The sequence below is a fragment of the Oryctolagus cuniculus genome, chromosome 18 (assembly GCF_051225735.1).
Source record: "Oryctolagus cuniculus isolate XC-2025 breed Fujian yellow rabbit chromosome 18, ASM5122573v1, whole genome shotgun sequence".
Taxonomy (NCBI): Eukaryota; Metazoa; Chordata; class Mammalia; order Lagomorpha; family Leporidae; genus Oryctolagus; species Oryctolagus cuniculus.
In genome coordinates this window covers 65,488,366-65,513,890 of record NC_142884.1, presented here as the reverse complement: position 1 = coordinate 65,513,890, position 25,525 = coordinate 65,488,366, and the positions used below count along the sequence as shown (strand labels likewise).

Here is a 25,525-nt window from a genome sequence, read left to right as displayed (position 1 = left end):
GTAAAGGCTACAAAGTCTGTAAGAACAAAAGTTAAAAGAAACTCTGAAGCTTAGCCAGAGGAAATGTATAAAAGAATTCCACTGAACATCTAGAATGGACCTTTCATGACATCAAGGATTTCTCTCTTTTTGCTTCCATACTAGTGCTGGGGCCAGCACTGTGGTGTAGTGGGTAAAGCCACCTGTGATGAAAGCATCCCATAGGGACACCAGTTCAAGTTGCAGCTGCTCTACTTCTGATCAGGCTCCCTGCTACGTGCCTTGGAAAGCAGTGGAAGATGGTCCAAGTCCTTGTACCCCTGCACCCACGTGGGAGACGGTTAAGGCTCCCAGCTTTGACCTGGTCCAGCCCTGGCCACTGTGGCCATTTGGGGAGTAAACCAGCACATGGAAGCGCTCTCTCTCTCTTTCTTTCTACTGTTCGAATTAATAAAAATAAATCTTTTTTGTTTTAAAAACAAAAAAGCCATCCTAGTGCTTTGCAATGGTTCCTGGTACTTGGCAGATGAGCAACAAATATTTGTTGAATAAATGAATCAACACAGTGTTTTCACTATTAATATTTATTTTATAGTCAAGAAAATAAAAAGCCTCCTGAAATTAATCCACAGAGTCCCATATTTAAATGCCACACTTTATAATTACAATCAAATTATAAGTCATTTTGGAGTTTTCCATTACCCACTGGAAAAATTTAAAGTAGAGCATTAGTTACCACAGAAAAGTACAAGTTTTCAAAGTCCACATATTTGATCACCAATATTCCCTGCTGCTTCTTTTTATCAAAAACAGAAATACTGCAAATAAAAAAAGTAATCTAAAAAAGCAGGAGGGCAGATATGGTGGGAAGAATCACTGTATTCCCAAGATGTACTCATGAATTTTATATGCATTAAATAAAATTCTGGAAAAAAAAGGCGATTGAAAGCACATAAAAAAATAAATAAAGGGCTACCCACAAAAACTCACAGGACTGGGGGCCAGCGCTGTGACGTAGTGGGTTAAGCCTCTGCCTGTGGTGCCCCATATGCCCCAGCTGCTCCTCTTCCAATCTCACTCTCTGCTTATGGCCTGAGAAAGTGGCAGAAGATGGTCCGAGTACTCGGGCCCCTGCACTTGCATGGCAGGTATCTCCTGGCTCCTGGCTTTGGATGCACCCAGCTCTGGCCATTACCGCCATTTGGGGAGTGAACCAGTGGATGGAAGAGCTCTCTGTCTCTCCCTCTCTGTCTGTAACTCTACCTCTCAAATAAATAGAATCTTTAAAAAAAATTTTTTAATTCACATGACCAAGTAAAATTCAGTGCAAATGAAATCTCAGATGGATTAAACTTCCAACAATCAAGACCACTCTTTTTAGCTTAAATATACCAGAATATAAAACAATACTTCTTAGAGATAAATGGAAAGTTTCATTATTTATAGTATTCAATATCCCAGAAATATAAGAAATCCCAAGGTTTACCAATATTTTTCTATGAAGGCCCAAGTGTTGGTAATTCGTGTTCTTATGCCTGAAGATGCACAACAATACCTACCTACACTTAACAAAATTAACCCTTAGAAAAGTTGTAATCCTTTAAAGTTACCAAATTACAGCATTTCAAATATAGTGTGAACACTAAACATAAAATTAATAAACAGAAGCTCTTTATTAAAATCCTAGTTTAAGACTTCAAAGAGTAAAATTGTTGTTAAAAGAAGGAAAGGTACGACTTACTTCTTGATACAGTTGGTCATGAGAAGATGGACATCTTGTCTTTCATCCAACAGCAGCATTGCCCCTAAATAGCCAATGCGTTTGTCTGTAAATTTCTGAGATGCAATGAGCTTGAGGCACTCCAACTGCCAAGAAAAAGGAAAACAAAGAAACTAAGAACTTGTTACCACAATCTACAAAGCAATGTTTTTAATCCCAGAGTTAACAGATGACTGAAGTATAAACCTCTATCATCAAACTACCTAAATAAAAGAGAAACATTCAAGATACTTTGATAATAGTACTCAAGTTCTAGAGTAACAAGCTTCCATGACACTTGCCATTCTAATAATCCATGAGTTTCACCTTAGTTCCACATTTCTAAAAACACAAACTTATTAATCACTACAATAAATTAGACATTAAAAAAACCAAATTCCTAATGTAATCTCCCCCTTACATTAAATGAGCACCTAACACATGTATGCATTTAAGGTCTGGTTCATATATTAAAAATCAAAAACTCAGTAAATGGAAACACAAAGTGTTTAGTGTCCTAAACATCTGGTACATGCAATCAATTAAAGAAGAAACGGACAATAATTTTAACACCATGTAGAAAGTGCTACATTTAGGGTTTGTAAGTACTGTGGGAAAAGTGAAGGTTTTTTCTTTTTAAAGATTTATTTATTTATTTGAAAGTCAGAGTTAACACAGAGAGAGAAGGAGAGGCAGAGAGAGAGGTCTTCCATCCGCTGGTTCACTCTCCAATTGGTCGCAACAGCCAAAGCTGTACTGATCCAAAGCCAGAAGCATCTTTCAGGTCTCGTATGTGGGTAAAGGGGCCCGAGAACTTGAGCCTTCTTCCACTGCCTTCCCACGCCACAGCAGAAAGCTGGATCAGAAGTGGAGCAGTCGGCACATGAACTGATGCCCATATGCGATGCCAGCACTGCAGGAGGCGGCTTTACCCGCTATGCTGCAGTGCCAACTCCGAGGTGAGGGTTTAGGAATCAAATACAGGGGGGAACCTAAAGTGTTTTATATTAATTATTCTTTACATAATTTTTAGGAAAAAAAAAAACTCCTCAAGGCTTCAGAGTCCTTGCAGTTAAACAGTTTGTCCCCCTGTTTAGCCTTTCTTGAAAGTCACAATCACTTTGATGTGTTTTATCATTCTCACTTTACAAATACAGAAAGGGTCAAATATTTCCTGTGGGGGAGGGGTTTTCCAAGGGCATACTGCAAGTCAGACTGTCTAAGAAGGGTTTGCAAAACTAAATTCCCTTTTAGAAGTATACATCCCAAGGAAAACAGCACCAGTAGAAACTAAGATCATGTGAGACTATTTTCTTACATGAATTTATCTAATAAGTTCAAAAGTAAAAGAGGAAAGTAAAACAGTTCCACAAACAGATTTATTTCAAGTTACATAAAAATTACTTTCTAGGGGCCAGTGCTGTGGTTCAGTACGTTAAGCATTTGCCTGTGGTGCCAGCATCTCATATGGGTGCTGGTTCGAGTCTCAACTGTTCCATATCCAATCCAGCTCCCTGTTGATGGCCTGGGAAAGCAGTGGAAGAGGGCCCAAGTGCATAGTCCCCAGCACCCACATGGGAGACCCAGAAGAAGCTCCTGGATCCTCACTTTGGATCTGCCCCGCTCCAGCCGGGAGTGAAGCAGCAGATGGAAGACCTTCCTGTCTCTCCCTCTGCATCTCTGCCTCTCAAGTAAATAAATGTATATTTTTAAAAAAGATTAATTCCTCAATTTATGTACATTTAGAAACACCTAAAGTCATCTGAATGACTATATAACTGTGAGCCATGTCAGTTTCCAAGACAGAATAATTAGGATCAAAAAGGAAAACTCAAATGGCTTGTGAGATTAGAACTGATTATGTGATAACAACCTTTCCCTCCCTTCTACACATGTAATTTTTATTTTTTATTTATTTATTTTTTGACAGGCAGAGTTGACAGTGAAAGAGAGAGAGAGAAAGGTCTTCCTTCTTCCGTTGGTTCACCCCCCAATGGCAGCAGCGGCTGGCGCACCGTGCTGATCCGAAGCCAGGAGCCAGGTGCTTCTCCTGGTCTCCCATGCGGGTGCAGGGCCCAAGCACTTGGGCCATCCTCCACTGCACTCCCGGGCCACAGCAGAGAGCTGAACTGGAAGAGGAGAAACCGGGACAGAATCTGGAGCTCCGACCAGGACTAGAACCCGGTGTGCCAGCGCTGCAGGCGGAGGATTAGCCTATTGAGCCACGGCGCCAGCCAGTAATTTATATTTAAAAAATAATTTCCATGGGGGACATCATGTTGAATGAAATAAGCCAGACACAGAAAGACAAATATTGCATCTTCTCTACTGCATGTGGGAGCAAAAAATTTGAACAAACCAAACAAACAAACAAAAAAAGAAATGCCCATGTGTATCAGTACTGCTGTAAATGTATTTTTGTGAAATTTTTATACCTTTGTCGAACGAACGATTAAGAATGTTACACTACTATAGTTTTAAATATCTGTGATTACTTTAAATACTGTAAATTAGTTAATAGAATTTACTGTATATGAGCAAAATGGTCATTTTTCCAACTACTGTTTATAGCCATTGTCTATAGTCCCATTAAACTAGAATCTTTCTGCTTCTTACTTGTTAAACTTTTTATGTGGTGAGCTTATTTGACTTTTTATTGCAATTAAACTTAAAATGTTCTCAAAAACTAAAAAAAAATAAATAAAAAAACAAAAAAGGGAGAAGGTGAGATGGTGGGGGAGAGAGAGGAGAAGGGAAGCAGGGAGGGAGGAAATATCATTATGTCCTTAGAATTGCTATCTACAAACCATATTTAATCTGTTAAAAACAAACTAAGGGGCCCAGCACTATGGTGTAAAGGGCAAAGCTGCCGCCTGCAGTGCCAGCACGCCATATGGGCGCGTTTGAGTCCTGGCTTCTCCACTTCCAATCCAGCTCTCCGCTGTGGCCTGGGAAATCAGTGGAGGATGGCTCAGGTCCTTGGGCCCCTCCATCCACGTGGGAGACCCAGAGGAATCTCCTGGGCACTGGCTTCGGATCAGCAAAGCTCTAGCCATTGCAACCATCTGGGGAGTGAACCACGGGATGGAAGACCTCTCTTTATCATTCTCTGCATCTGCCTCTCTATAACTCTGCCTTTCAAGTAAATAAATAAATCTTTAAAAATTAAAATAATAAAAAATAAAAACGTTTAAAAGGTAAAAAATAATTCCATAAAGTAAGTTTTAAGGGGCCGGTGCTGTGGCGCAACGGGTAAAGCTACTGCCTATAGTACCAGCATCCCATATGGGCACCAGTTCGAGTCCCAGCTGCTCTACTTCTGATCCAGCTCTCTGCTGTGGCCTGGGAAAGCAGAAGACCTTGGGCCCCTGCACCCACGTGGGAGACCTGGAAGAAGCTCCTGGCTCCTGGCTTTGGATTAGCACAGCTTTGGCCACTGCAGCCAACTGGGGAGTGAACCAGCAGATGTAAAACCTCTCTCTCTCTGCCTCTTTTCTCTCTGTGTAACTCTGACTTTCAAGTAAATAAATCTTTAAAAAGAAAAAGCTATGAAAGTTATTTTAATACTTAGTGAATAAGACATACTCTTAGACATTAACATCATTTCATATTTTTATTTATTAAGATTTTTATGCATTTGACAAGCATAAACAGAAAGGCAAAATGTGTACACATACTAGCATCTGCTGATTCATTTCCCATATGTCTACAACATCTCCAGGCGTAGACTGAGAAACTGAAATACAATCCAGGTCTCACAAGTGGGTGGCAGGAAGCCAAACACTGGGCCATGACTGCTACTACATGAACTTTTTTTAATATAAATGCTTTTTCGGCCGAGCACCGTAGCTCACTTGGTTAATCCTCTGTCTGCGGCACCGGCATCCTATGTGGGCACCGGGTTCTAGTCCCGGTTGCTCCTCTTCAGTCCAGCTCCCTGCTGTGGCCTGTGAGTGCAGTGGAGGATGGCCCAACTGCTTGGGCCCCTGTACCCGCATGGGAAACCGGGAGGAGGCACCTGGCTCCTGGCTTCAGATCGGCGCAGCGCCCTGCCGTGGCAGCCATTTGGGGAGTGAACCAACAGAAGGAAGACCTTTCTCTTTGTATCTCTGTCTATAACTCTACCTGTCAAATAGAAAAACAAATGCTTTTTCAAAAATATATTTATTTACTTGAAAGAGTTACACAGAGACAAAAAGACAGAAAGAGGGAGACATGAAAAGATCTTCCATCCACTGGTTTACTCCCCAAAGTGGCCACAAAGGCCAGGGCTGGGCCAGGTCGGGCCGAAGCTGAGAGCCAGGAGCTTCTTCTTGGTCTCCCATGTGCGTGTAGGGAACCAAGCACTTGGGCCATCTTCCGCAGCTTTCCCAGGCCATTGACAGGGAGTTGGATCGGAAGAGGAACAGCCAGGACTTGAACCGGCGCCCATATGGGAAGCGCCCATATGAGATGCTGGCACCGCAGACAGAGGCCAAGTATGCAACAGCACTGGCCAATTCTTTATTTACTTTAATTTTACATTTAAAAAAGCCCTCTCTCTGCATACTATGCCTCCATCCCGTTTCTCTTCTTTCCTCCTAGAAGTAATCAAAATCCAAAACTGCTATTCATCATTATTATGCCTTAGGACCTTACTACACATGTGGAGTTAAGTCAGTTTAAAAAAATTTTTTTGCAGTAAATTTTTATTTATTTGAGAGGAAGAGGAAAAGACGAAGTTTTCATTTGTTGGATCATTGCCCAGATGCCTGGAAGGGCCAGAAGCTGATGCAAGGAATTCAATACTGGTCTTCCACCTGGGTGACAGAAATCCAACTACTTGAGCCATCATCACCACCTCCAAGCATCCACATTAGGAAGAAGTTGGAATCAGGAACCAGAGCTGGGAGTTGTACTGAGGCACTCCAACATTGGACACGTGAGTCCTAACCAGTGCCTTAACCTCTAAGACAAATACTGCCATAAGTTGTCCTGAATGTTTCAACCTTATAAAATATTATACAGCATTCCTGTTTTTCTCATTCAACATCTTTCAGTATTGCATTAAGAAGCTATTCACAGGCTGGTGCTGTGGCATAGTAGACTAAATAAGCCTTTGCCTGAGGCATCAGCATCCTCTATGGGAGCCAGTTTGGTTCCCGGCTGCTTCTCTTTTGATCCAGCTGTTCATAGCCTGGTAAAGCAATGGAAAATGGCCCAAGTGCTTGGGCCTCTGCACCCACATGGGAGATGGCTTAGCCCTGGCTGTTACAGCCATCTAGGGAGTAAACCAACAGACAGAAGGTATCTCTCTCTCACTTTAATATTTTTTTAAAAACTTCATGATAGATTCTGTAAGAGACCAATGCTATTACGGCACTAATTCATCTAAAATCAAATACACAAATATATTTATAGCAGACAGCTGCTGTTTTGCTCACCCCCTTTCTTCTGATACTAACACCTCATTTCTCTTTAGGGAATTAATGTTCTCTCACTCTTAATCATGTATTTCTTAAAAGGCTGACCAAATTCCCAATCATAAAATGAACAAAAAGCTAAGCCAAGTCAGTCTGATAAAATTCAATTCCATCACTTTTTTGTTTTATCTTAAGGGCAGGAGATCTCCTTCTTTTAGGTAGGAAGTTAGATATGAGCTTATGTGTGTGTGACAGGCCTAAAGAGAAGATGTCTATGTACAGCATATACATCTGCATCTCAAAGTCATCCTGATAATATTTCAGGGGCAGCCTGGTATTCACATTCTGCCCTGCCCCCTTCTACCTGATAACCTGCCCCTTCCACCTGACAAATCTTCCACAATCTCCCAGATGCAGCCCAGTATCTGCATTTCAAACACCCTGCTCCGGACCCCCATTCTCTAGGGGGTCCTACTCACCCTTCCTCTGAACCCAGGATGGCGCCAGCCAGGCTTCCTCCTGTCTGATACCTTCAAGGGAAAACTCAGATAGGAGCTTCTTAATATTTACATCCATAAAATCCTTTGTTTCGGGAGGAGATGTGTGAAGACAAAGACCCATCTCCTTAAAAACCCCCGGCCTCAACCGGATGGCGCACTCAGCCCTCTGCCTCTCTGCTGAGCCGCCCGCCTGCCTGGCCAGGTGTAATCTCTCTACTCAACCATGTAACCTCGCTCCTTCCCTCCTCCCACCTCCACCCCGTCCAAGTGACAGCACTCTCTCTCAGGTCCTGTCTGGAGAGGTGCCCATCCATTCTTACGGTTGTCCCTACCCTAATAAACTTTGCTACCTTTTACTTTCCACTACTCTGTCTCACGCCTGAATTCTTTCTTGTGCAAAGACAAGAACCCTGCCATTCTCTGGTAACACTTCTACTGATGTTACTTAGCAGAAAAGAGAATAGGCTGATGGGCCTGGTGTTGTGGCATAACTGGGAGAGCTATCACCTTCGACGCTGACATCCTACATGGGTGCCAGTTTGAGTTCTGGATGCTTCACTTCTGATCCAGCTCCCTGGGAAAACAGCGGAACATGGCCCAGGGCTTGGACCCCTGCACCCTCATGGGAGACCCAGAAGAGGCTCCTGGCTCCTGACTTCAGTTTGGAAAGCCCTGGCTGTTGCAGTCATTTGGGGAGTGAACCAGCAGATGGAAGATAGATCACTCTCTGTCTCTCCCTCTCCGTAACTCTGCCTTTCAAATAAGTAAAATAAATCTTTAAAAATAAAGATAATCTGATAGTCATGTTTCCTGAAAAATTAAATACATCAAAATATTAACAAAAGATATCTTTGGGCCGGCGCCACGGCTCACTTGGCTAATCCTCTGCCTGCGGCGCCAGCACCCCGGGTTCTAGTCCTGGTCGGGGCACTGGGTTCTGTCCCGGTTGCTTCTCTTCCAGTCCAGCTCTCTGCGGTAGCCTGGGAGTGCAGTGGAGGATGGCCCAAGTGCTTGGGCCCTGCACCCGCATGGAAGACCAGAAGGAAGTACCTGGCTCCTGGTTTCGCATTGGCGCAGCGCACCAGCCGTAGCAGCCATTTTGGGGGTGAACCAACGGAAAGGAAGAACTTTGTCTCTCTCTCTCTCTCTCACTGTCTAACTCTGCCTGTCAAAATATATATATATACATATGTATATATATTTAAAGAAAGGAGATATGGGTAGTATTTTCTGTCTTCAACCTAAGGTTGCACTTTTTTTTTCTTTCAATTTTGCAGTCTATTCCTTAAAAAGACTATTTATTATATAATAGGCTCCTTAAGTGAAATAAAAGTTAACAACACTAGTAAGAAATAAGAAAATAACTTACTAGTCCCTTCTCTGTGACTAAATTCCCCTTAGCAAAATACAAACATGGAGGTAGGAGGTGGAAAGCACTTATCACTGAGAGTATCATCCTCAAAACCCAGACTAGACATATCAAAGAGTATGCATTGTATGTGGGAGAGAATCTGCAGGCAGATCTACATACAAGTTGTACCAATTAAGGTAGAGGTAATTAGGACAAAGTAGATATCATCACTTGTCAACTACCTAACTTCTTTAAACTGAAAACATTTGCTATGAGTTTTTCCATAGAATATCATGCACAGATCAAAAAAATTAAGACAACATTTAGCACACATTTCTTAAATGCTCATTATAGTGACAGCAAGCCCTCTGGCAGAACAACCACAAACTACTGGTTAATACTAGTCAAGCTAGATTCCATCATCAAAACATTCTTTGATCCACGTAATGAGATTCTCAATGGAAAGGATAAATGAAGGCAATATCCCACCTTTCAAGGTCTGTTTGAGCTTCCTCTCAATCCTGCCCTCAGTTCCATTATGATTAGACTGCAAGACTATCAAAATACCTCTCTTCAAGAAAAAGGGAGAGCAACAGTGTCATTCAGGAGTGGTTTCACTAAACGTCCTCTCAGACCAGCCTACCTGTCCAAAGTGAGCAGGGTAGCCAAGCATGTGCATATACAGTAATTTTGCCACATTCCGACATCGGTATGTATTGTCTTCTTCTCTAAAAGATGAACGGATTGCAGCACATTCTTTCTGGATCATTTCTCGTTCTTCGGCTTGGGTTCTAGCTGTCCGGATGGTCCGGATCAGCTCCCGCAATCTGATGGGGGCTGGCATCCTCTGGATATGGAAAGACATTAAACAGAGATGTTGACATGTTTTTATTACCAAAAGCATTCAAACAGCTTCTCAAACTTTTGGCTGATTTTTTAAAAAAAGATTTATTTGCTTGAAAGAAAGAGTTACAGAGAGGTAGAGGTAGAGGTAGAGGTAGAGGTAGAGGTAGAGGGAGAGGGAGAGGGAGAGGGAGAGGGAGAGGCAGAGGCAGAGGCAGAGGTAGAGGTAGAGAGAGAGTCTTCCATCCACTGGTTCACTCTCCAAATGGTCGCAAGGGCCAGAGCTGGGCAGATCCAAAGCCAGGAGCCAAAGGACTAGGGCCATCTTCTACTGCTTTCCCAGGCCATAGCAGAGAGCTGGATCAGAACTGGAGCAGTCAGGACCGGAACCAGCACCCATATGGGATGCCGGTACCAGAGGTAGCAGCTTTATCCGCTATGCCACAGTGCCGACCCCTGTTTTTCTTTTCTAAGATTTATTTTGTTTGAAAGGCAGAATGACAGAGCAAGACACAGAGAGTAAGAGATCTTCCATCTGCTGTTCACTCCCCAAATGGCCACAACAGCTGGAGCTGCACCTATCCAAAGCCAGGAGCCATGAGCTTCTTCCAGGTCTCCGACACCAGTGCAGGGGCCCAAGCACTTGGGCTATCTTCTACTGCTTTTCCAGGCCATAGTATAGAGCTGGATTGGATGTGGAGCAGCTGGGACACAAACCAGCACCCATATGGGATGCCGGCACTACAGACCCGGTCTTTAACCCATTGCACCACAGCGCCGGCCCCTCAATTAACTTTCAACAAGGAGACAACGTTACTCAACAGAAGAAAAGGTACAATTAATTTTTATGTGTTTATTTTACTTATCTGAAAAACATATCAAATATACTGGTTCATTCCCACATGCTACAATACAACAGCAGGGACTAAGCCAGGCTGAAGCCAGAAGTTGGGAACTTGTTTGATCCAGGTTTCCCACATGGGTAGTCAGAGCCCCAATTACATGAGCCATCAAATGCTGCCTCCAAGGGCATGCACTTGTACAAAGCAGAAACGAAAACAGAAGGAGGACTTAAACCTAGGCACTCCAATGTAGAATACTAGAGTCCCAACAGCACCTTAACCCCTAAGCCAAACACCTGCCCTGAAACAACAGTCCTCTAAAGAGTGATGTTAGCACAACTAGACCTATATTGATTTGAAGGCAGGGCGAGGTAGGGTGAGGGCATTTAAACTCAACCCTCCCTAAGTTCACACAATATAAAGACAAATTCGAACTGGGTGATAGAACTAAACATCAAAGCTAAAGTTAAAATCCTCCAGTAGAAAACACAGGAAAAAAAATTTTTGTCAACTTAGGTTAAACGGAGACTTCATACACAATCATAGAGCATAAAGAAAAACATGACAGACTATAAAATCTGAAGTTTTGGCACCTCAGAAGATACCTTTATAAAAATGAAAGCCACAGAAAGAAAAAAGCATTCACAATACCTAAATGACAAAGGATTTGTATTCAGAATATATAAATTTGACAACTCACTTATGACAATCATTTACAAGTGGGTAAAGGGACAGATACTAAACAGGGCAGTTAACACGCTGTCTGGGATGCCCACAACCCACACAAGAGTACCTAGGTCTGAGTCACAGCTCTGTTCCTGATTCCAGCTTCCTGCTAATGGACACCCTGGTAGGAAGCAGGTGATAGCTCAAGTACTTGGGTCCCAGCCACTCATGTGGGACATCTGGACTGAGTTCTTAGCACCTGGCTTCAACCTAGCCCAGCCCCAAATGTAGCAAGCATTCGGGGAATCCACTAGTAGATGAATGATCTCTTTCTCTTTCAAATAAACTACAGTAATCAAGCCAAAATTTTAAAGTGGGTAAAAGATATAAACAGAACATCCTCAAAAAAGGATACATTAATGGTCACAAGCACACAAAGCATTGTTTAACATCATTAGTTAGCAGGGAAATGCAAATTAAAATCATAAGATACCTCATACCTTCTACATCATTAGAAGGGCTAAAATTGAACACTGACCAGGGACAAGCAGTTAACATGCTAGTGTCACTCATCAGAGTACCCCCAGGTTCACTACCTGGTACCAGTTCCTGATTCCAGCTTCCTGTTAATCTGGACCCTAGAAAGCAACAGGTAATGAAAGGTGATGGCTCAAGTAATTAGGTTGCTGCCACCAATGTGAGAGAGAACTGGACTGAATTCCTGGCTCATGGCCTGATCTGGCTCATCCCCAGCTGTTGCAGTCCACTGGGTATTGAACCAGCAAATGGAAGCTCCTTGTCTTTCCAAAAGGGGCAGGGTGGGGGGGAGACTAGTCATACCAAGTATTGTTTTTTTTAATTTTATTTATTTTTTATTTTTACAGGCAGAGTGGACAGTGAGAGAGAGACAGAGAGAAAGGTCTTCCTTTGCCGTTGGTTCACCCTCCAATGGCCGCCGCGGCTGACGCGCTGCAGCCAGCGCACCACACTGATCCGATGGCAGGAGCCAGGTACTTCTCCTGGTCTCCCATGGGGTGCAGGGCCCAAGCACTTGGGCCATCCTCCACTGCACTCCCTGGCCACAGCAGAGAGCTGGCCTGGAAGAGGGGCAACCGGGACAGAATCCAGCGCCCCAACTGGGACTAGAACCCGGTGTGCTGGCGCCGCAAGGCGGAGGATGAGCCTAGTGAGCCGCGGCGCCGGCCCAAGTATTGTTAACAGAAATAAAATAGTTCAACTACTCTGGAAAGCAATTTGAATTTTCTATAAATTTGAACATACACTCAAGAAGTAAACACAAGTGTTTATCCAAGAGAAGTAGCTACCCACGAAGAACAAAAATGTGCTCTCACCAAGACTTGCACAGGAATGCTGACTGAAACTTGATTTACAACTGTCAAAAACTAGAAACAACCCAAATGTCCATTAACAGGTAAATTGCCAATGCTGTACCCATACAATTAAATACTTTTCAGAATAACACAGAGCAATTCACAACATGTAAGAGTCTCAAAAACATTCTGTTAAGGGGTGGGCGCTGTGGTGTAGTGGGTAAGGCCACCACCTGCAGCGCCGGCATCTTATATGGGCGCCACTTCCAGTTCCGGCTGCTCCACTTTCGATCCAGCTCTCTGCTATGGCCTAGGAAAGCCGTAGAAGATGGCCCAAGTCCTTGGGCCCCTGCACCCGCATGGGAGACCCAGAGGAAGCTCCTGGCTCCTGGCTTCAGATCAGCTCAGCTCGGGCCGTTGCAGCCAACTGGGGAGTGAGCCAGAGGATGGAAGACATCTCTCTCTCTCTGCTTCTCCTCCTCTCTCTGTGTAACTCTTTAAAATGAATACATAAATCTTTCTTTAAAAAAAAATCTGTTCAGCAAAACAAGAGGCACAATTTCTTTGGACCAAAATAAACTAATCTCTTAATTCCATTTTCCACAATTATTTGAAGTACTCTTATATGTATATTATATCTCAACAAAGTTAAGAAAATTAAAATTATAAAATATACAAAGCTATTTATATGCTTGTTTTTGTTATTTTTTAATAGAAACACTCAAACATCTAGTGTTTAAAATATACAATTTATACTCATTGTCTAATTTGCTCCTCAGACCTTTTTGAAGTAAGAGTAGAAATTTTTACCACTATTTTGCCAATGAAGAAACAGAGCAAGTATGCAACCTGCTTAAGACCACAAAGACAGTAAACTAACACAGCTACCACCTGAACCAGGTCTTAAAACTCCAAGGCCAGGAATTCTCTCAATACTTCAAAAACAAACATTAAATTTATAGATGAAATTACATGAAGCCGGTGCCACGGCTCAATAGGCTAATCCTCTGCCTTTGGCGCCAGCACACCAGGTTCTAGTCCTGGTTGGAGCGCCGGATTCTATCCCGGTGGCTCCTCTTCCTGTCCAGCTCTCTGCTGTGGCCCGGGAATGCAGTGGAGGATGGCCAAAGTGCTTGGGCCATGCACCTGCATGGGAGACCAGGAGAAGCACCTGGCTCCTGGCTTCGGATCAGCGCGGTACGCCGGCCGCATCGGCCATTGCGGGGTGAACAAATGGAAAAAAGGAAGACCTTTCTCTCTCTCTCTCTCTCTCTCACTGTCCACTCTGCCTGTCAAAAAAGAAAAAAAGAAATTACATGATTGCCGGGATTTGTTTTAAAATACTCCAGGTGGGGTCTGGGCAGCAGGTTAAGCCACAGCCTGTGGCGCCAGCATCCCATATCAGTACTGGTTGGAGTTGTGGCTGCTTCACTTTAATCCATCTCTTTGCTAATGCCCCTGGGAAAGCAGTGAAAGATGGCCCAAATGCTTGAGCCCCTGCAACCATGTGGGAGACCTGGAAGAAGCTCCTGGCTTCAGCCTAGCCCCGCCGTGGCTGTTGTGATAATTTGGATAATGAACCAGCAAATGGAAGCACTCACTCACTCTGCCTCTCCCTCTCTGTAACTTTGCCTTTCAAATAAATAAACAAATCTTAAAAAAAAAAAAATACTCCAGGAAAAAAGATCTTGAGGGTTGGTGTTGTGGCACAGGGGGTTAAGCTGTCGCCTGCCATGCCAGCATATCATATGGGAGCCAGCTCAAGTCCCAGCTATCCACTTCCACTCCAACTCCCTGCTAACGTACCTGGGGAGGCAGTGGAAGATGGCCCAAATACTTGGGCCTCTGCACCCTTGCAGGAGACCCGGATGTAATTTCAGGTTCCTAGCTTCAGCCCAACCCAGCCCCCGCTGTTGTAGCCACTTGAGGAGTGAACCAGCAGATGGAAGATTTGACTCTGTAACTCTGCCTTTCAAATAAATCTTTTTTTAAAAGTCTTGAGGAGAACAGAGAAAAGGGGGGGGGGTCAAACTAGATGGGTAAAATGTTGATCACTGCTGAGGTAGTATGAGTACATGAAAGTATATTATACTATTCTCTGCTTTCATGTATATTTGAAATTTTTCACAATCAAAAACTTTAGAAGTCATAAAACTTCAATAAATTGAGCATTTTAATCCTTTAGATTTTTCATAAATATAAACAGTAAGAAATTAAAAAGAATCACCAATTTGAGCATAAGCCAACACCTAACAGTAAGTAAAACCAATATGCTATTTGTCACATAATGCTCATTTGACAAACCTAAGAAAAGTATAAAGCTGTTAAGATATTAGTGACCAAGAATTAAATGAAAAAAATCACTTTTGATTATCCAAAACTCAGTTAATCTACCTTTAAAAAGAATCTTACATTAAAAAAAAAAAAAAAAAAAGAATCTTACATTAACCCTAATAGGTAGATGAAGAACAAGAGAAGTTTGTAAAAACTAAAATCAGGGGCTGGCGCTGTGTTGCACTAGGTTAATCCTCCGCCTGCAGTGCCGGCATCCCATATGGGCGCCGGTTCTAGTCCCGGTTGCTCCTCTTCCAGTCCAGCTCTTTGCTGTGGCCTGGGAAAGCAGCAGAAGATGGCCCAAGCCCTTGGGCCCCTGCACCCACATGGGAGACCAGGAGAAGCACCTGGCTCCTGCAGCGCCAGCCGTGGCAGCCATTTGGGGAGTGAACCAACGGAAGGAAGACCTTTCTCTCTCTCTCTCTCACTGTCTGTAACTCGACCTGTCAAATAAATAAATAAAATCTTTAAAAAAAAAAAACCTAAAATCAATATATATCAATGAGGAATACAAACAGCTTTCCTCTACAAAGACCTCAATGATTTTACAATGCAAACAAAAGGACAATTGGGAAAGTATAAATCTAGTCTTTAGAAGTACAGTCCAACAGGAAAGAAGTATATGAGTTTTAGCCAATTGAGAGAAAAACAAGCTAGCCCAAGTAAATGCTCAGCTATCAGTCACAAAATAGGAATATAGTATATGCCATGTACTTTTTATAGAGAATACTGAAGATCCAGCCTGAAACAAGGTCACAGAGTAAGTTAATGGCCTGACTCAACTTTCCTGATTCCCCCATTCAACATTCTTCCTCCAATGCTAAGATGTCTCTTAAAAACAGCTTAAAAATAGCAGCAACTTACTACGACAACTTAGTACTACTTAATTCCTTTACACATCATAAGAAAATACCTAAATAGGCATGAATGAAAATAAAAATTTACACAGTAAGAACTGAGCAAATGTAAGAAAATACATTCTAAGATCAAAACTAAACAGAAAGTTCTAGATCCAGAGAAGATGGAATAAGCACACATTCATCTGTCTCTCACTCTGAACACAATGATAAATCCTACACAAAATGCACACCACAGCCACGTGTATCTTTTTTCCACTGAACTGGCAAAGGTTACCATTTCCCCTCCAGTACGGTCTGGACTCAAAGGCAGCTCAAAATGCTGGGTAGAGAAGGAGTTCCAAGAAAAACCATCCCTTTCTGGTCCTAGGAGCCAGAAGAAGAGGATCAATGACAAAGAGGGAAAATTCTGTGAGTTTTTGTTTTTTCCCTTCCTTCCACCCTAAGCCCTAGGCAATAACTCAATAACCCTAGGCAGCTGTGGAAGAACAGTAATGGCAGTGACAGCCAGGCAGGCACCTGAAAACAGGAGAAAGTAAACTGGCCAGCTTAGTTAAGATTCCAAGAGTGAGTCCCCAAGAGTGGGAAGTAAAAAATTGTCTGTTCCCTTCACCAGGGGCCAGTGTTGTGGCGTAGCGGGTAAAGCCATCACTTCCAGCGCCAACATCCCTTTTGGGTGCCAGTTCGAGTTCCGATTGCTCCACTTCCAGTCCAGCTCTCTGCTGTGGCCTGGGAGGGCAGTGGAGGATGGCCCAAGTGCTTGGGCCCTGCACCCGCATGGGAGACCAGGAAGAAGCACCTGGCTCCTGGCTTCGGATAGCCGCAGCACCAGCCGTAGCGGCCATTTGGGGAGTGAACCAGTGGAAGGAAGACTTTTCTCTCTCTCTCTCTCTCTCTAACTCTACTTCTCAAATAAATTAAATAAATAAATAAAAAAAAGTTATGTTGCAAAAGGTTCATTTATATGAAATTTTTAAAGATTTATTTATTTATTTGAAAGGCAGAGACAGAAAGACAGTGAGACAGAGACAGAGAAAGAAATCTTTCATCTGCTGGTACACTCTCCAAATGGCCCCAACAACTGGAGCTGAGCCAAGCGCCAGGAGCCAGGAACTTCCTCCAGGTCTCTCAGATAAGAGTCTTGAGCCATTCTCCGCTGGCCTCCCAGGCACATCAGCAGAGAACAAGATCAGAAATGGAACAGCTATAACTCAACCTGGCACCCATATGGGATGCCGGCACTGGAGGCTATGGCTTAACCCTCTGTAACACAGTGCTGGCCCTACATGATATTCTTACAGAAGAGCGAGAGGATATCAGTGATTGTTATGTAATTAGGGTGCAAGGGGCCAGCGCTGTGGCGTAGCAGGTGAAGCTACCGCCTGCAGTGCTGGCATCCCATATGGGCACCAATTCGAGTCTTGGCTGCTCCACTTCCAATCTAGCTCTGTTATAACCTGAGAGAGCAGTAGAAAATGGCCCAAGTGCTTGGGTCCTTGCACCCGTGGGATACCTGTAGGAAGCTCCTGGTTCCTGGCTTCCGATCAGCGCAGCTGCAGCTGTTGTGACCAATTGGGGAGTGAACCAGCGTATGGAAGACCTCTCTCTCTCCCTCTCTGCCTCTCCTTCTCTCTGTGTAACTCTTGACTTACAAGTAAATAAATAAATCTTTAAAAAAGAAAAAAAGGTAATTAGGGTGCAGGATACTTAAAAGGGACAACATGAGCCGGCGCCGCGGCTCACTAGGCTAATCCTCCGCCTAGCGGTGCCGGCATACCGGGTTCTAGTCGCGGTCGGGGCGCCGGATTCTGTCCTAGTTGCCCCTCTTCCAGGCCAGCTCTCTGCTGTGGCCAGGGAGTGCAGTGGAGGATGGCCCAGGTCCTTGGACCCTGCACCCGCATGGGAGACCAGGAGAAGCACCTGGCTCCTGGCTTCGGATCAGCACGGTGCACCGGCCACAGCGTGCCGGCTGCAGTGGCTATTGGGGGGTGAACCAACAGAAAAGGAAGACCTTTCTCTCTGTCTATCTCACTGTCTAACTCTGCCTGTCCAAAAAAAAAAAAAAAAAAAAAAATATTGTGTACACACATATCTATTTTACTGCATTTTAATTTTAAAATTAAAGATTTTTTAAAACGTAAACAAAAAACTTTTGAACAACTAGGATCTATTAGCTCAATTATAGAAAATATACATATATTCATAGGATATTACATGGCACTAATGAAAATGTTGCTAATTGTCCTAATAATTGTATTTAACCACTTGTGAAACAAAGCATTACTATAAAATCTCATATATTAAGATACGGTCAAACTGTTGGGCCCATAAAAGATGACACTAAATCCTCATATAATTATATAATTATTTTCTGCGCCAATGAACTAGATGTGGGACCTATGGGGGCTGGGAAACTAGAAAATGTTATCTGACTCATAAATGTTAAGATGCCTAGAAGGGAGTTTCTGTGTGGACTAAAAGCAACCTCCAAAGATGCAAGTCAGAAAAGCTGGCTGATGGGGCCCGCACTGTGGCGTTGCAAGTGACGTCGTCAACTGCAATGTTGGGAACCTATCTGGATACCAGCCTGAGTCCAGGCTACTCCATTTCTGATCCAGCTCCTTGCTTAATGTGCCTGAAAAAGCAGCAGCAGATGGCCCAAGTGTTTAGACCCCTGCACCCAAATCAGACACCTGGAAGAAGTTCCTGGCTTCAGTCCGGCCTAGCCCCAGCTGCTGCAGCCATTTGGGGAGTGAACCAGTGAATCTCCGCTTCCAAATCCAGCTCCCTGCTAATACACCTGGAAAAGCAGCGGGAAATGGCCCAAGACCTTGGGCCCTTGCACTTCAGCCTGTCCCAGCCTGGACACCTGCAGCCATTTGAGGAGTGAACCAGTAGATTAAAGACCACTTGCTCGCTCACTCACTCTCTCCTCTCTCTCTCTCTCTCCAATTCTGCCTTTCAAATAAATAAATAAATCTTAGAATTCAAAAGTCTACTGAGGAAAATAATTTGCACAATTCTAATTATATAACAAACAAGCAACAGCAGCACACAGAGGTTAAAATGCCTCTTGGGATGCCCATGTCTCATATCAGAATGCATGATTCAAGTCCCAGCTGTCACACTTTTCTGGTCCAGCTTCCCGTGAATGCACACCCTGGGAGAGAGCAAGTGATGGCTCAAGTACTTGGTTCCCTGCCACCCATGTGGGATACCTATAGTGAGTTCTGGTCTCCTGGTTTGGGCCTGGCTGTAGCTGTTGCATCTCTGACTCTGCCTTTCAAATAAAAATAAAAAAAAAAATTTTTTTTTAAAGAAGCAGAAACTAGGGAACATAATTTTCTATCATTTATCAGTTTCTGCCTTTTGTTTTTTTAAATATTTATTTATTTACTTGAGAGGCAGAGTTACAGAGAGAGGAACAGACAGAGAGAGAGGTCTTCCATCCACTGGTTTACTCCCAAAAGGCCACAATGGCTTGAACTGGGCTGCTGATCAGGAGCCAGGAGCTTCTTCTGAGTCTCGATTGTGGATATAGGGGCCAAGGCACTTGGGCCATCTTCCACTGCTTTCCCAGGCCATAAGCAGAGAGCTGGATTGAAGAGAAGCCAGGTCATGAATCGGCGCCCATATTGATGCCAGCACCGATACTGGATGCAGGCGGAGGCTTAACCTACTACGCCACAGCATGGGCCCCAAGAATATATTCCTTAGAAACAGAAAACTGCAGGCCGGCGCCGCAGCTCACTAGGCTAATCCTCCGCCTTGCGGTGCCGGCATACCGGGTTCTAGTCCCGGTCGGGGCGCCGGATTCTGTCCCGTTTGCCCCTCTTCTAGGCCAGCTCTCTGCTGTGGCCCAGGACTGCAGTGGAGGATGGCCCAAGTACTTGGGCCCTGCACCCCATGGGAGACCAGGAGAAGCACCTGGCTCCTGGCTTTGGATCAGCGCGGTGCGCCGGCCACGGCAGCCATTGGAGGGTGACCCAACGGCAAAAGGAAGACCTTTCTCTCTGTCTCTCTCTCTCACTGTCCACTCTGCCTGTCAAAAAAAAAAAAAAGAAACTGCTTTAGGAAAAGACACCTAACAGTAGTTAAAACTGTCACCTAATAACAAGGAAATAAACAATAGTAGCAAAATAATAAGCAAAATACTGTATACAACAGAAATAAGCATTGAGAAAACATAGTCTGAAACTGCTCAGTGTACAAGCACAAAGTGTTCAACTATACCTAGGGTTCTAACAGCACCCACAAATTACAAACAGTACCATAATGTAGCTTCTACAAAAGAACTGGATTCATCAAGAAATTATTCAAAGGAGATTAACATTTAATATGTAATGCACATGGGGGAAAAATACAAAATTATATCTGCCTAATAAACTTATAAAATTATGTGGTTTGCATACTAACTGCCCTATTAACACCAAAGACTGAGAAAAGCTTGTTAAAAATCTACCACAGGGGGCCGGCACCGTGGCTCACTAGGCTAATCCTCCGCCTTGCGGCGCCGGCACACCGGGTTCTAGTCCCGGTCAGGGCGCCGGATTCTGTCCCGGTTGCCCCTCTTCCAGGCCAGCTCTCTGCTGTGGCCCGGGAGGGCAGTAGAGGATGGCCCAAGTGCTTGGGACTTGTACCTGCATGGGAGACCAGGAGGAAGCGCCTGGCTCCTGGCTTCAGATCGGCGTAGCTCTGGCCATAGCAGCCATTTGGAGGGTGAACCAACAGAAGGAAGACCTTTGTCTCTCTCTCTCTCACCATCTAACTCTATCTGTCAAATAAATTAAAAAAAAAAAAATCTACCACAACAATTGTATTCCTGCCACTTTCTCCATTCATATCTACCCACTTATATTTACTATTTCAATGGTTTACTCAATGTCTAAGTGATCCATGTTACACATTTATGTCTCTTATATAGAAAGCAGTAGAAGATGGCCCAAGTGCTTGGACACCTGCATCCACGTGGGAGACCTGGAAGAAGCTCCTGGCTCCTGACTTTGAATCAGCCCAGCTCCGGCCATTGCAGCCATCTGGGGAGTGAACCAGCGGATGGAAGACCTCTTGTCTCTACCTCTCTCTGTAACTCTTTCTAATAAATAAAAATAATTTTTAAAAAATGTTCCAGGCTGGCGCCGCAGCTCAATAGGCTAGTCCTCTGCCTGCGGCACCGGCACACTGGGTTCTAGTCCTGGTAGGAGCACTGGATTCTGTCCCCGTTGCTCCTCTTCCAGTCCAGCTCTCTGCTGTGGCCCAGGAAGGCAGTGGAGGATGGCCCAAGTCCTTGGGGCCTATACCTGCATGGGAGACCAGGAGAAGCACCTGGCTCCTGGCTTTGGATCAGCGCAGTGCGCCGGCCACAGTGGCCATTGGGGGATGACCCAACAGAAAAGGAAGATCTTTCTCTCTCTCTCTCTCACTGTCCACTTTGCCTGTTTAAAAAAAAAAAAAAAAAAAGGTATGCTGACACAAGTAACTATGGGATAACAGTCTGGACTCAACCCAGTCACCCAGTCCTCTCATCTACCCTACCAGATAACTTTCTCCCTACTTCTGAACTCACACTCCCTGCTGTGGGCTTTAAGCTACTGACAGGCAAGTCAAGAACCCAAAACAAGGCAGCGGGGAGGGCAGGAGTAAGAGGGGCAGGCACACTTTGGTGCTACAGGTTAGGATGGGAGCCAGCACTGTGGCACAGCACATTAAACAGCTGTCTGCAGAGACAGCTTCCCATATGAGTGCCAGTTTGAGTCCTGGCTACTTCACTTCCAATCCCTGCTAATGTACCTGGGAAAGCAGCAGAGGATGACCCAAAGTTCTTTGGTCCCTACACCCACATGGGATACCCAGGATGAAACTCCTGGCTCCTAGCTTCAGCCTGGCTCAGCCCTGGCCATTGCAGCCATTTAGGGAGTGATTCCGACTTTCAAATAAATCTTTAAAAAAAAAAAAAGACAGGTTAAGCATCACTTGGGATGCCTATGTCAAAGTGCCAGGTTCAAGTTCCAGCTATTTTACATTTCCAATCCACCTTCATGCTTATGTGTCTGGAAAGCAGCAAATGAGGGCCCAAGGACCTGATCCCCCATCATCTATGTGGGAGACTCAGATGGAGGTCCTGGCCTAGGCCCCACTGTTGTAGACACTTGGGAAGTGAACCAGTGGATGGAACATACCTTTCTTTCTCCCTTTCACTCTGCCGTTTAAATAAATAAATCATTACAAAACACACACAGAATGAAAAACCTGGAGTTCTTAGTGCTATACCATCATTCCTCTCCTCAATCTAAATGTATCTGAGATCTAACTTTAAAAAAGAAATCCTCGCCGGCGCCGCAGCTCAATAGGCTAATCCTCCACCTAGCGGCGCCAGCACACCGGGTTCTAGTCCCGGTCAGGGCACTGAATTCTGTCCCGGTTGCCCCTCTTCCAGGCCAGCTCTCTGCTATGGCCCGGGAGTGCAGTGGAGGATGGCCCAAGTCCTTGGGCCCTGCACCCCATGGAAGACCAGGAGAAGCACCTGGCTCCTGGCTTCAGATCAGCGCGATGTGCCGGCTGCAGCGCGCCAGCCATGGAGGCCATTGGAAGGTGAACCAACGGCAAAAAGGAAGACCTTTCTCTCTGTCTCTCACTATCCACTCTGTCAATAAATAAATAAATAAAATAAAATAAAATAAAAAAGAAATCCTTGCAGGTTAGGCTACCACCTGCAATTCGTGCATCCCATATGAGCACTATTTCAAGTCTCAGCTGCTCCACTCCCAATCCAGCTTTCCTCTAATGTACCTGGAAAAGTAGTGGAAAAATGGCTAAAGACTTGGGCCCCCACCACACACATGGGAAACTTGGATGAAGTTCTTGGTTCCTGGCTTCCACATGGCCCATGCAGGATGTTGCAGCCATTTGGGGAGTGAACTAACCAAATGAAAACTCAATCTCCCTCTCCCCCCCTCACTCCATCTCCCCCTTGCCTCACCCCACCCCTAACTGCCTTTCAAATAAATAAATCTAAAAAAAAAAAAAAAAAAAGGCAAGCAAAGAGAGAAATCCTAAATTAAAAGTAATTTTTCTTTTTTTTTTCTTTTCTTTTTTTCTTTTTTTGACAGGCAGAGTGGACAGTGAGAGAGAGAGACAGAGAGAAAGGTCTTCCTTTGCCGTTGGTTCACCCTCCAATGGCCGCCGCGGCCAGCGCGCTGCGGCCGGCGCACCGCGCTGATCCGATGGCAGGAGCCAGGAGCCAGGTGCTTCTCCTGGTCTCCCATGGGGTGCAGGGCCCAAGCACCTGGGCCATCCTCCACTGCACTCCCTGGCCACAGCAGAGAGCTGGCCTAGAAGAGGGGCAACCGGGACAGAATCCGGCGCCCCGACCAGGACTAGAACCCGGTGTGCCGGTGCCGCTAGGCGGAGGATTAGCCTAGTGAGCCGCAGCGCCTGCTCTTAAAAGTAATTTTTCAACATTAAAGCCTCCTCCTTTTGAGGAGCAGGTATTAGACTAGCAGTTAAGATGCCTGTGTTCCACATCAGAGTGCCAGAGTTCAATTCAAGGCTCTGTCTCCCTTACATCAGCTACATGACAATGCAAGCCCTGGGAAGCAGCAGAGATGGTCCAATAACTGGGTTCTTTCTTGCCACCAGCTTGGGAGATCTCGATTGTGTTCTTGCTCCTTGATCTGGCCTCCTGGCCATTGCAAGTATCTGGGGAGCAGACCAGCACAGGGGAGCTCCTCTGTCTCTCAATTTTTTTTTTTTTTTTTTTTTTTTTTGACAGGCAGAGTGGACATTGAGAGAGAGAGACAGAGAGAAAGGTCTTCCTTTTGCCGTTGGTTCACTCTCCAATGGCCGCCCCTATCAGAAGGCAGGAGCCAGGTGCTTCTCCTGGTCTCCCATGGGGTGCAGGGCCCAAGCACTTGGGCCATCCTCCACTGCACTCCCTGGCCACAGCAGAGAGCTGGCGTGGAAGAGGGGCAACCGGGACAGAATCCGGCGCCCCGACCGCGACTAGAACCCGGAGTGCCGGTGCCGCAAGGCGGAGGATTAGCCTACTGAGTCGTGGCGCCAGCCTCAAATTTTTCTTAAAGCAGTTCCTGGCTCCTGGTTTCAGATCATCCCAGCTCCAGCTGCTGCAGCCATTTAGGAGGTGAACCAGCTGATGAAAGATTGATTCATTCTCTCTCTCTCTCTCTCTCTCTTGCCCCCTCCCTGCAATTCTGTCTTCCAAATAAATAAATAAATCTTACAAAAAGAATGAAAGCTTAAACTAAATCAATCGAAGAATTCTATTATTCTTCAAGCAGACTTCTCCCTTCTAGTATATCTTACAGATACTGGCTGTCATTAAACTGACCTAGCCTGGATTTTTTATCAGTCATTGTGTTTTTATGGTTTTCTTTCTTTTGGGGGGAGTAGACAGGGAGTGTGGGAAGGGTGTACACCTGTTTCCTCTATATGAATAAATGTGTTCATAGAAGGGAAATGGTTTATAAAGTAAAGAGGTCAGTGTTCATAAATCACTGTTTGAATAAGAGAGATTAAATCTGGATGGAAGTATTTTATTCACCGGGTAGGCAAACATCACTGTGGGTCAAGGATAGCTCTGTCATCAGGTTTTCCCAGAGCCTACAATGATGAAAACATTCAAAACCATCCAAACATGTGCTCTTGTTTCAGGCTCACAAAGCAACTTTCCAATTATTAATCACCTCCCCTAGTACTTCAACTCCTAAGTACCTACACAAACAGCATGCTGTGGAAAGCATCCTCAAGTTACTCAGGAGAAAAGAACCACCCCCTTGTGAACCACAATACTACCATTTTAACTTACAAATCAGTGTGCGATCGGTCTGAACAATCTCTAGGTGAACTGCTGAAATGGAATTCCTGGATCTTCAAGGTTAAAGAATAGGCTGTGGAATGTGTAATCACATCAAGATACCACCACACCCTGTCTAGGCAGCCAGCTGGCTACGCTCTAAAAGGATGTAAGTTCAATTCTCTATGAACTGCCACTATAATTATAGGCATCTTCTGCTACACTTAATTATTTATAACTAAAACTCATCAAATTTGAGACTTAAAAAAATCTACATATATAAATGTAAACATGCCTACTGATGAATTCAATAGCATTAAGCAGCATGAAAAGTAATAAAGGTCAAGAATTCGGGTAAACAAATACATAATTAGGGGCCAGCGCTGTGGCATAGCAGGAAGCCACCGCCTACAGTGCCGGCATCCCAAATGGGCACTGGTTCTAGTCTCGGCTGCTCCTCTTCCGATCAAGCTCTCTGTTATGGCATGGGAAAGCAGTGGAAGATGGCCCAAGTCCCTGGGCACCTGTACCCATATGGTAGACCCAGAAGTTTCTGACTCCTGGCTTTGGATCGGTGCAGCTCCTGCCATTGTGGCCAACTGGGGAGTGATCCAGCGGATGGAAGACCTCTCTCTCTCTCTGCCGTTCCTGCTCTCTCTGTGTAACTCTGACTTTCAAATAAATAAATAAATCTTAAAAAAAAAAAAAAAAAACTTGATTAGACACTAGTAAAATAAAAGGCAGTTTTTCACTCTCAACCCTAATGTTGTCAGCAAAATATACTAAGATGTCCTCAATTCCAGAAATGTCATCAAATTCTCCAAACAAAATATTAGTGTTTTAAAGCCG

General features: G+C 44.5%; 1 protein-coding gene across 3 annotated transcripts in view; it reads right to left on the bottom strand.

The window, feature by feature from the left end:
* AP1G1 (adaptor related protein complex 1 subunit gamma 1) overlaps positions 1 to 25,525 on the bottom strand; it is a 100,611-nt gene that overhangs the window by 60,412 nt on the left and 14,674 nt on the right. Inside the window, exons 1-3 of one of the 3 annotated variants that reach the window (XM_089320412.1) lie at positions 11,939 to 12,097; positions 9,635 to 9,838; positions 1,721 to 1,845 (exon numbers count right to left, since the gene is read on the bottom strand). In XM_089320412.1, the coding sequence (XP_089176538.1) occupies positions 1,721 to 1,845; positions 9,635 to 9,835 (326 nt within the window). In that variant the 5' untranslated portion in view covers positions 9,836 to 9,838; positions 11,939 to 12,097. Of the gene's footprint in view, positions 1 to 1,720; positions 1,846 to 9,634; positions 9,839 to 11,938; positions 12,098 to 25,525 lie in introns of those variants that run through there. The other 2 variants (XM_002711697.6, XM_089320413.1) reach the window with 2 other exon arrangements.